This window comes from Electrophorus electricus, chromosome 21 (assembly GCF_013358815.1).
Source record: "Electrophorus electricus isolate fEleEle1 chromosome 21, fEleEle1.pri, whole genome shotgun sequence".
NCBI lineage: Eukaryota > Metazoa > Chordata > Actinopteri > Gymnotiformes > Gymnotidae > Electrophorus > Electrophorus electricus.
This window is the reverse complement of record NC_049555.1, coordinates 11,205,306-11,217,454: the sequence shown is the minus strand read 5'-3', so window position 1 is coordinate 11,217,454 and position 12,149 is coordinate 11,205,306. Positions and strand designations below refer to the sequence as shown.

Here is a 12,149-nt window from a genome sequence, read left to right as displayed (position 1 = left end):
ACCTGCTCTTCCTAATTTCTGATTAAGATTAAATCCCTTTAAAGCTGATTTCAAAAACCAAAAAGCAATAGGTCAGCACTCAACTTTGGAAGAAGGCTTCCACTGACGTAAACTATGAATACCACTACAGCCACTGATGACCTTGACCTCTAGTTCTGGAGATTACTTTCCTGAGAGGCACTCAACAGCATGAAGAGAGTGTTTGTGGAAAAACTGATAGCCAAAGAGTACAAAACACTGTTGACATATTTGAGGAATAAATACTTGGGCTTTATTTAACGGTCATATCAAACTTAGCAGCTGTGGTATGGTTTACTTACCAGTCCATTTCTGACTGACAGTTTAGTCATTTAGGTGCATAGTGCCTAGAGTGTAATAGCAGAGACAATAGAGTATAGTGTTTAAAGCCTGAAATTCAAAGACAGATTTTTTATGTCTATATGTGTGTGTGCTGGAAGGGACCATGTTTCCATTGGACACAGTAGCCTCTAGTTCTAGTCCCATTTATCCTCCTTGTAAACATTGGCTGAGGATTTCTTAAAAGCCTGAATCAATCATTCAACATATTATTCAGACATATCTTTATAGTGATGTAAATACGTTTTAGTTGCATTAAATTCATGCTTAAGAACAGCAAACTTAAATAAACGTATTGAAGTTATCAGTTCCTTTATTTATTTATTTTTATTCTTTAAACCTGTTTACATTTATAATGCAGGCAGAGAATTCATTCTCTTGTGTCTTAAGCACCAGTGTCGCACTGCACGCAGTGCTTAAGAAAAGCCGACACTAACTGAGCACAGTGTGACATTCCCTCTAACGTTTTACAGCCAAGGCACCAGCCAAGGCACCAGCCAAGGCACCAGCCAAGGCACAGCCTGCTGCTCCGGCTGCTGTAGAGTCCCCGACAGATGCAGCGCCCCCTGTTGGTGCTCCATCAGTCACCCCTCCAGCCACTGAGCATCCTGCTGGGTCTCCAGCAGTACCGGCCAAAGCTTCAGATGCCAACGGCCATGCCCCAGACCCTGGAGCTCATGATGGTATACCAGTTTCCTCTTCTTGAACTAATCAAGCCTCATTACTCTTATTGTGTTATTACTACTATTACATATCTGGATGACTATACTCAAACGGTGCACATTTGTAAATACATTCATGTACATTTGTGCATTTAAGGGGCTATGGCAAAGGTATTAAAACAAATTGATTGAATTAAAACAATTTGACTACACCTTACTCATCTTCACTCAAGCTTCTCAAATGTTACTTGTTTTTATGTGATTTTTGATGCTCTCTATGTCTGGGCTTCCACATGCTCGTTCCTCATATCCTTCCAGAAAGCCATCATTCTGACACTCGGCAGGATCTGACAGGACTTTTCACAGACAAGCCTCAGAGTGGAGAGGTGAATACGGGTGAGTGGTGTTTGGACTCCACAAATACTGTATCGTTCTTTGTACAGTTTTATTGGTAATAATTTACATTACACTATGTAATGGCAACTATATCATTAATTACAATTGAACATAATGGGTAATAGGGCAACAAGGCTATGATACCTTGTACTTCCTCTGTCATTTTTTACACAGTGATACTCGGTCTTCCATTATATGAGCACAAAGTGTCAATGTGTTGTTGCATATTGTTACTTAGTAGGTGTACAGTACTTTGCAATGTGTTATGGCATCTGTTTTATCCCCTGTTCAAAACTGCTAATTTTTTAACACAGCAGACCATTTGGTATTTAAAAGTCTTGACAAACCATGTGGCAGGTCACAGCCTGAATAGCATGAGCTCTTTCTTCCTGGCAGGAGAGAACATCACATTTGTGGCGAAGGTGTGTGCTGAGTCCCTGCTGAAGAAACCCACAGTCCGCTGGTTTAAAGGCAAGTGGATGGACCTGGCCAGCAAGTCAGGAAAGCACCTGCAGCTGAAGGAGCTCTATGACCGCAACTCCAAGGTCTCCACCTGCGTGGCGAAAGACGGCCTACTTACAGGCTAAAATAATGATCGAAAAATGTTAAAAATGTCTGCGTAAAACATGACTAAGATAAAGTATATCTAAAGGCATCTTGAATAAGTTGCAGTAAACGGAAATAAAGGTGCACCTGACAGTAGCTGCATTGTCATTTCAGAGTGAAAATGTTTCATGTTATGATTGTAAAGACATGTTATTGTGATGACAACAAAATTAAATAATGGACTAGCTGCATTTAAGCCCAACCAGTACACGGCCCCACTGTGATTTTGCAGGTCTATACCTTCGAGATGCACATCATTGGTGCCAAGCCTAACTTTGCTGGAGCGTACCGGTGCGAGGTAACATCCAGAGACAAGTTTGACAGCTGCAATTTTGATCTGATTGTACACGGTGAGTGCAGCTATGGCATCATTATATCACTCAAAAAATCGTATGAAACTAAATCATATTAAACTAAGAATCATATCTATTAAACCAAGTGATAATCAACAGAGAGTAAATACTAAATGAAAGGCAACTGAGGCTTCATAGAAGGGAGCAACACATCACTGAATTCTTTCTAAGTGCATTGGTTACGCAGCTACAGTAAAAGCAGTCACAAGTGATTAAAAATTCTATTAGTTATTTTGTTATCAATTTACTATGTAAGTGACTTTTATGTATCCTGCATGTCCCAGAGATACAGTTAGCTGATTGCTGTCTTTTTTCATCAAGATGCCCGAACAGCGGATGGGTTTGATATTCGCACAGCTTTCAGACGCACGTGAGTGTTTACCGCCCTACAGCTCTGATTTGATAAGTCACTGATAAGCATTTTTGTATCTGTTCATGTTACCGTATATACAGCCATGTCAGTATGTGCTCTGGTCTTGTGTAAAGTATTACATGGCGTGGAAGTCCGTGTTTAATAATGTCAATGTTAATTGGACATCCTAATCAGGAGCGTGTCTGCAGGCAGTAAGAAGATGTCAGGACATGGCAGGTAGCATTAGTGGAATTTGCTGCAGTGACACTGGGCATATTCAAGCATATAAGGTCATGAGATAATCAATTGATTTCTTGCCAAAAGGAGGGCGTTTTTTTACCTCTATCACACCATCGTCTCTTATCACTCTGCCGTTTTGTCTTCCATTCTCATTTGCCTCTTTCTTCTTTACGCCTGGTCTTCCCTTCCCTCTCCCTGTCCGGGAGCGTTTAATAAGGCTGACTCATGTAACTGATGGAGGTTCCTTTGTGAGTCACTCTCTCAGAATGATGAAACTTCCAGCCTTGTCTTAAATTTCTCTCTATCACTCTCTCCCTGTCTCTGTACTTGTATGTCTCACTCCTTTTCTCTCTCTCTCTCTCTCTCTCTCTCTCCTCTCTCTCTCTCTATATATATATATATATATATATATATATATATATATATATATATATATATATAAATAAAATCTCCTATCTTTCAGCCCTCCTTATTGGCCTTTATGAAGTGTCAGATCTTGGTTTGAATATGAATTGAATATGGTTTCCCTATCCACTGGTTTTTGGTCAAGTGCAAGTCCCAGATACTTAGATGTCCAAATGAACACAGAACAGCATTGGTTCTGGTCAGTTATTTAATACTGGGAGTTAATGTTAGATCTTTAGCTGTGAGTAAATTTTTCACCCACATCTGAAATTAAATTTGGATGGTCTCCTATTCAACATTCCCATCTATTCCCTGTGGCTGATACCTTGTCAAAATCAGTGGAGTCACTTGCACAAATGCACTCTTCTTCTCAGCATGTTATTTCCTCTCACTGTCTCACGAACGATGAAGCACTTAATCTCCATAACAAAGTGCTTTAAGACACACATGCTCTTCAAGGGAGCGGATGTGTGCTTTGGAAAGTGGCCAGAACTCATTTTTATATTGTCCCTCCAAATCCCAATAGCCTCCTGGGATCAGGGAGATGGCTCCAAGTGGAGTTTAACGCTCACTGCTTTGCAATAACTCACGTGCCAGTCGAGCCATTCATTTGGGCTCGAGCCCAGTACGGATTTTATAAGTGACTCCCTTCCTCTCATCCGTGTTGAGGTTTAAAGCCCTCACTGTTGACGTCTACCAACACAGAGCTCTTTCAAATAGCACATGCTCAACACACACACACACACACACACACACACACACACACACACACACACACACACACACACACACACACACACACACACACACACACACACACACACACACACAGACAGAGACAGAGCCCCAAGTCAGTAACAAAACAGAAGATACAAAAAAGACTAATCATTTGTGTGGGCTTCCATACATCAGTATATGTGTCTGTAATGTATGGTAAGAAAACACTGTAACAACTTGTTACTGTGTCTGCTGCACTCTTTATTACCAGTTTCCATCTTGTATGATCATCATACAGTGTGTTACACCAGATTTCACACTGATGTTGTTAAAATGGCACCTGAGCACTGTGGCTGGAGGTTGGAGTCTGAGCCGAAGCTTTCTGACACTGTATCTGTGCTCACTGGTTTTGTGGCTGGTGCTCCCTCCTCTATGCAGTAGCACAGATGCAGGTGATGACTCCGGAGAGCTGGACTTCAGTGGTTTACTTAAAAAGAGGTGAGTACACAGGGTCACACATAGCCTTACTGGCCCAACTCTCATGCACCACATTAAAGGAAAAACCGATGTGCACATGGAGTGCCCTGAGACACACTTCCCTTAAGTGTGAACTGGGACCTGATGCTTTTTCTTTGCATGAACCCAGTCATGTTTCACACTTATCACCCACAATGACATTCTTTGCCCCATAATTGGCAATGGTAAAGGATAAATGATATAATTAAATGTCTGTGATAATGTGTTGCAGAAAGTGCTATGTCTGTACACATGATTTGGAATATATGAATAAGGTTGCGGTCAGAGGAGACTGATGTGTCATATATGTTGTTGTTCTTGTTGCTGTCTCCTCTCCACTTTGTGTGTGACATCTCTTCTCCACAGAGAGTAAGTGTACAACCTGGACGCATGTCTGGTTTCTCCCATTTGCATGTGGCATGCTGTTTAAGCGTCACACTTTTTTGATCTATGCTGCATCTTCTAACCATTTCTCAAATCTCACATGTCACAATTCTCAGTCTTCCAGTACTGTAGGGGGCATCATTGCTTGTACACACCACTGGCAAATATAATTTACACATGCAATTTTAGTAAAATACATTTCAAAATTAAGTTCACTTTGCATAAATAATGTCAAATTATTTATCATTGTCAGACCACTCATTCTTCACTGGCACAGATAGATCCTATTATTCGCACAGTTTCTGTTGAACTTCTGCCATGAACTAATGTGCACAGAGACAGGAGTATATTCTTCTTTGAATATCTCTGGATCCCACAGAAATGCACAAAAGTGTAACACTCAAAAATGTTTTACGTCTTCTGAATTCATACACAGAAATGTTTAATGTAACTTTACATACACAGATATGTTCTGTTGTCTATACTGCTAAGAATTTTTGTGCCGATATGACAGTAATGATATGACACTCCCAATATCAGCACTAAGCTTAATTTGGGTCTGGAAACTAGCCAATCAGACATGTGAACATTCTCCTAATTTCTTGGCATGTTCGAGCGGATGTGCTAAGTAGTGTCCTGCTCTAGTGGTGGCCTGAATGTTGAACTGTGTGCATTAACCTGCTGTGGTTTGTCCTGTCATGCCTTGGACTCTGCTTCTGAATAAGTGCAGCAGTTTCTTAAAAAGTGGCCAACGGTAAGGGTTCATTTCTATTTATTTACTGTGTTTCTCTCATCTGTGATTGCTAGTTGACTCTTGTGCCAACAGCTAACATGTGTTAACCATGTTTCTAACCGTGGTGCTGAAAGCAGAAGTCCGTAACTTTGAATCTAAAGCATTCTGTACTTGGCAAACAACAGAGTACTTGACTTGTATATGTATATGCGTATATAAGGCAGCATGTTTGTGACGTGGACTGAATGTGTGAACGTGCGCCCGATAACGTCTGTCCCCAATGCTCTCCGACTCCAGCATGGTCCAGACGAACACTGAGCCCGAGGTGGACGTGTGGGAGATCCTCCACAAAGCTCCCCCCTCCGAGTATGAGAAGATCGCTTTCCAGTACGGCATCACGGACCTGCGGGGCATGCTTAAGCGACTGAAGAAGATGAAGAAGGAAGAGAAGAAGAGTGCAGGTTGGTGTAGGGCTCTCAGGTTCTCAAGCTGGGTGACCCTCTTTACATCTCTCATACGCTAGGTATACACATCTTCTCTGAACTGAAGATGAATTTAGCTTCCTGTTTGGAAGGTTTACAAGGCACCTTTTCTCAGCCATGAAACTGGAAATCAGTCCATTCGCAGAATAAGAACTAAGCCCTTCTATTTCTATCATACTTAATAGCACATTTTATATGTAAAGTATTCAGCTCTCAAAGCATTTCTCAGATCCTAACCCTATGAGTCACTAGGTTTGCTCCAGCGTTCACGATTACGATTATCTCCTTCTTCAAGCTTTCCTCAAGAAGTTGGATCCGGCCTACCAAATCGAAAAGGGGCACAAGATCAAGCTGCAGATCGAAGTGGCCAATCCTGATGCGGAGGTGAAATGGCTGAAAAATGGACAGGAGATCCAAAAAACTGGAAGGTCAGAAAAGACTTCCGAACTTGCAGCTCTCCTGAGCAATATTTCACTCCAAGTGTGAAAATGCATGTGAATGCACAACCAGATGAAAATAGACTCATATACCTCTATCAGTCACAAAAGGTTTCATGTATATGTTAAACTGAAATTAAACATGGGAATAACAGCTCCTCTCTTTCCTTGTCTCCTGCCTCCACATGGTGCTCTGGGTTTGTGGATGAACGCACATCTCCACTGTCCCCTCAACAAAAACCCTTAGCAAGTGAGTGGGTGGCACTAATCTGTGCATGACAGAACAAGTCATGCACATGCAGCAAGTGTGATGAGCTCTCCAAGGGCTTGTCAATATCTTCTCAATATCTTGGTGTAGTTAAGCATTGTGCACATTGTGGATTGCACTAGCCCTGCGTTACACTGGTGTTCTGTCTGTCTCTCTGTCTGTCTGTCTGTCTGTCTATCTATCTATCTATCTATCTATCTATCTATCTATCTCTCTATCTCTCTATCTATCTATCTATCTATCTATCTATCTATCTATCTATCTATCTATCTATCTATCTATCTATCTATCTATCTATCTATCTATCTATCTATCTATCTATCTATCTATCTATCATCACTAGTAATTGGAGAAATCACAATACCAATACCTGGAATTTAAACCATTTAAATGAATTACATAATATGCTTTTATATTAGTTATTTAAAGTTGATAATGGACTGGTATTCTCTTTAAGTAAATTTAGTCAGTGGTGTGCACATTTGTAATGTAGGCCAAAATGCTCTTATCTGTGCAAAATGGAACATACCCCTGGGGTCTTTTTCCCTCGGCCACCAGGTACATCTTTGAGAGCATAGGCAACAAACGCTTCCTCACCATCAACAACTGCTCTCTGTCGGATGATGCCGCCTACACCTGTGTAGTGGGCGACGAGAAGAGCTTCACAGAGCTCTTCGTTAAAGGTAAATCTTCTCTTCACAGCAGCAGAATGTGAATGTAGTAATTTTATATGTTAATACAGGCCAAACAGCTATTTCTGACTAGTATTACATCCTGTTGGTGGCTCAATTGTAGTAACTTTTTAATTATCTGATGAAGTTGACAGATGGAGAAGACAAAGCAAGCTAGGTAGCTAGCAAGTGCAAGTTCTGAGGCAGTAGCTATAGATAAATAAGGGCTCACTATTTGGCAAGCACTGTTGACTTTTTTTAATTAATTCATAACTGCTTTATAATGGCAGTCTTCTTGTAAAGTGGTACTTGTCAGTTGAATGAGAAAGACAAAACTGTGTGCTGTACCATTTGTAAAGTTTCAGTGTTAATGTTATTAGTAATAATAAAATATTATTTTATTATAAACTAATACTAATTTTCCATTATTTTTATTATTATTTAACTTAATAATTACTCTCTCACACACACTCACACACACATGCACACACAGAGCCTCCTGTTGTGATTGTACGTAATCTTGAGGATCAGATGGCAATGAAGGGAGATCGAGTTGAGGTTTGAGTGTGAGGTGTCAGAGGAAGGAGCCAGGTCAAATGGTAAGAATGTTATCCGTTATACTTTCAATACAAACTAACACACAGTATAAATGAAATGATTATTATTATTTTTTGGCTCTTTTAGTTTTTAAATTTAAACTTCTCTTGATTATTAAAAAAATATATTATTTGGATGAATTAAATCCAAACTGGTAATATTTATCCTGAATAAATCTGATCCACCAAGCAGCATACACACACGAATGCACAAAAACAAAATGTTCGTTTTGTATGGGAATACGTGGGCAAGATCAATCAAAAAAAAAAAAAAAGTATTTCTACAAACACAACAAAATTAAGATAAATACACAAGGGCAAACAGACTTCAGACTACATTGATTAGGGTGGCTAAATAACACTATACTACCCCTACAAAGCCATAAAAAGACGACAGAAGAAATGTATTTAATTTGAACAATGTGTCATCAGAAGCGCGTTAGAGGTGTGACATTCCTGAAATGTCCAGTAGATGGCATGCATGTTCCTTGTTGGCTGGACTTGACAGATTCCGCTTGGGTGATGGAGGGGGAAACGCGCACGTGTGCGTGAGAGCATGCGGGTGCATGAGCCCTAGCACCGTCTGAGCCACATCCAAGGTCGTGTGTCACGCGGCAGATCCGTAAATGATCAACGTTAGGAAAAGGTCACGCTAGCCTTTTAGCGCTTCTGCAGTGTCCTCTGCTGAAATAAGAAAGTCACCAGCAGTTCACGGCACTTAGTCTCAAACGCTCCATGGAGGAAGATTCTGGATGCCTTAGCCGGAACCTGACAGAGACTAAACATTTCTTGAGGACGTTTTGTTCATATTCCCAAATGGAATAACAGACGCTGGTAGAAAGATTGGATATATAATGAATGACCAAGGTCACTGCAGTCACATGACAAGCTTTTTGTGACTGGGTTCAATCGTGTGGCTTTTTATTTGACAATGATAATGACGCATGGGCGTTAATAAGATATACACTTATGGATGAGTTGTCATGAGGTTTTCATCCATGCCTAGTTGCTGACATGACCGCATAGTTCAGACATGTGATTGAACATTCATTTGATTCATCCAGCCAGTGGTTTCATTTCAAATTTTTATTTATTTATTTATTTATTTTTGGTGCATTAAATGAGTTATGAGTAGTGTGAGTCAGAATGATTGGTATGGGCACGTGTCTACAACCCCCCCCCCCCCCCCCCCCCAACTATTCCTATGAACCCAGTCATGGTAACTGTTTAGGAGTGCTCATAAATAAGGATTCATATTAATGTTAATGTTTAATGGCAGTTAATGTAACTATATCAGGCCAAGTATTACCTGGCTTTCAGCACAAATTTAACACAATTATTAATTAAGAATAATTATTCTAATTATTATTAGAATCTACTGATAGTTGTAGAACCAATAAAACTTTGAAAATAACCCCCTTGAGAGCGATATTTCTCTGAGCTCTGGTCAAGTATAAGACATTATCTTAAATATTGCTTGGTTGCTTCATTTTATGCACCAAACAGTCCCTCTAGAAGCCCATTTCTACTGAAAGTGATATGAGCCTATGTTGATTTTGGAAAACAGAGCTCAGGTGAGTGTAGCTTTTCTGCTTTTAATAGAATATGAATTTTTCAGGGAGAAGGATGGAGTGGAGCTCACACGTGATGAATCCTTCAAGTATCGCTTCAAGAAGGATGGTTGCAAGCACATGCTGATCATCAATGAGGTCTCTAAGGAGGACTGTGGCCACTATCGCGTGAAGACCAATGGAGGCCAGTCTGTGGCTGAGCTGATGGTACAGGGTAAGTGGTTTACTTTAGCCCCAGGCTTTGTGCAGTAGCCTTCAAACTACTTTTAAGTGCTGCACATAATATCACTGCCATCGGTCACTTTTTGTATAATAAAAGTGACTGGGATCATGTTTGCAATACTAATATAGCCTTGGCTGTTTTGGACAATGCAGTACAGAACTGTGTGATATTTAGTAATGTATGTTGGTATGCAAAACACATTTAAATACTGAACATAGTACTTTATTTTGAAGATTAAGTATTGGTAGGCTGGATTAGGGCTTGCATATTGTTATTGAAATCTTCCTTTTCTCTGAAGGGTTTGAGTTTAAAGACCCCTTCAACCCATTTGTCAGTCAGCATGGTGGCATGACAAGCCATGCATCAGTCAAGGAGACCCACCGTCATCCTTCAACCAAACTTGCAGTCCAGAATAACCCCCCCAGTTCCACTGGGCATTTTTCACTCCCTGCTATCTCCTTTCAACTTCGTCTCTTTGTGGCCCCATCACTCAAACTATTGCCTCTGTTGTCAGCCCAGCAAACATGGCTGACAGCCTCATAGCACAAGGTTACAGCGTCCACAATGCACAGATGCCAGCTATTGTTAGACTGCAAGGCCTGTGTATTTAAAATGAGCAGGTGACCCTGTCTATTCCTCCTTTCCTCTTCCTCCCATGGCCTCACTCTGCCCCTTTATTCTCATTCTGTCTTTTGTCTGTATCTAAGACAGACTTGCAATATTTGACGGGATCTTAATGCCTCACCTCTTCACTGCAGTTGCTTTAGTTTCTGATCATTTGTTTGGCCTTTGACTGCTGATCTGATCCCTCCCGCTGACCTATTAGAAAAAGGGATTAAAGAAACTCTAGTTCTCTATCAATGACATCATGTGACATGATGCTTCTGGGAAATGGGACAATTATACATATATGCGTTGGCATATATAGATTCTCTCCCTTCTCTCTCTGTCTCTCACACAAATCCATTTGTCCCAGCTCCTGCATGTGTTTTTAAAGGCAATTTGAGCCATGGCTCACTGTGCTGCCAAGTTTGGTTTAGCTGGGCACCCAGTCGAACAGAAAAGTTGCCAAGCATAACCAGCTGCCCAGTGGCACTGTACAGCTGCCAGGCTGCAGGCAGGATCATCACTCCCCAGGGCTGCCCGCTGTCGTTATACTGGCCCTAACTGTTGGGCTCAGGGGGGGTCTAATCCAGCCATCCAACTCTCACTACAATTTGGTTAAGCCTCCAAACATTGTTTAACAGATTTCTAATCCCATACACCAGCCTGACAGTGGTATTAGCATATGATTGGATACATTTATCTTAGATGTTTTTTGCATGGCAAAGCTGAAACTTGCTTTTAAATTTTGTTGCTGTTGTTGTAGTTGCTATTGTTCTTGCCAAAACTAAAATGATTCTGATTACCCTTAATCATATGCCCATGCTGTTGAACACAGATGTTTTTTGGAAACTAAAAATCTAAATCGAGTTCACTCGTTATTTCAAAGAGAGATTTGGGCCTTAGGATTCCTCCAGGGCAGAAGCCAAAATGTGAACAAATATTTTTTTTAAAATCAGTATAACTGGAAATTACACTGCTAATTCATCTTAATAGTCATTTTTCACAGCAAACAAACACTTCTGTTTCATACTGTGACTTATTTGAAAGGCCTGTGCTCTTTAACTTCTGTCTTTTAGAGAAGGAGCTAGAGGTGTACCAGAGCATTGCTGACCTGACAGTGAAAGCCAAGGACCAGGCAGTCTTCAAGTGCGAGGTGTCCGATGAGAACGTCAAAGGGATCTGGTACAAAAACGGAGTGGAAGTGAAGCCTGATGCCAGGACCCACATCACACACATCGGACGGTATGAGTGTGTGCCTGTCTGCATTTTTAAATAAAAAAGGTGACATACGACCCAAGTATAATATACTTATAGTAGTCTATAATAAGTTGCATTTGTGGTTGCAAATCTTGCCTAATACCTCTAGGATCCATAAACTCACAATTGATGATGTGCGGCCAAATGATGAAGGAGACTACACCTTTGTTCCAGAAGGCTATGCTTTCAACCTCTCTGCTAAACTCAACTTCCTGGGTACATAAGGTTTAGGTTCCTTAGAGAGTGACTTCACTATTCTGCTGTCTGTCAAACGTTCCATTCTCTAATTCCATTCTCTTTTTTCATCCCTGTTTACA

General features: G+C 40.7%; 1 protein-coding gene across 1 annotated transcript in view; it reads left to right on the top strand.

Annotated features, from left to right (window-relative positions):
* The window catches only part of mybpc3 (myosin binding protein C3), a 33,968-nt gene that overhangs the window by 6,078 nt on the left and 15,741 nt on the right, over positions 1 to 12,149 (top strand). Inside the window, 19 exon segments of the mRNA XM_035521007.1 lie at positions 831 to 1,040; positions 1,338 to 1,415; positions 1,812 to 1,960; positions 2,254 to 2,371; positions 2,696 to 2,744; positions 2,922 to 2,963; positions 4,527 to 4,586; positions 4,971 to 4,973; positions 5,719 to 5,742; positions 6,019 to 6,182; positions 6,499 to 6,631; positions 6,888 to 6,890; positions 7,467 to 7,591; positions 8,073 to 8,137; positions 8,139 to 8,170; positions 9,479 to 9,494; positions 9,801 to 9,960; positions 11,652 to 11,817; positions 11,942 to 12,048. Of these exon segments, the coding sequence (XP_035376900.1) occupies positions 831 to 1,040; positions 1,338 to 1,415; positions 1,812 to 1,960; positions 2,254 to 2,371; positions 2,696 to 2,744; positions 2,922 to 2,963; positions 4,527 to 4,586; positions 4,971 to 4,973; positions 5,719 to 5,742; positions 6,019 to 6,182; positions 6,499 to 6,631; positions 6,888 to 6,890; positions 7,467 to 7,591; positions 8,073 to 8,137; positions 8,139 to 8,170; positions 9,479 to 9,494; positions 9,801 to 9,960; positions 11,652 to 11,817; positions 11,942 to 12,048 (1,704 nt within the window).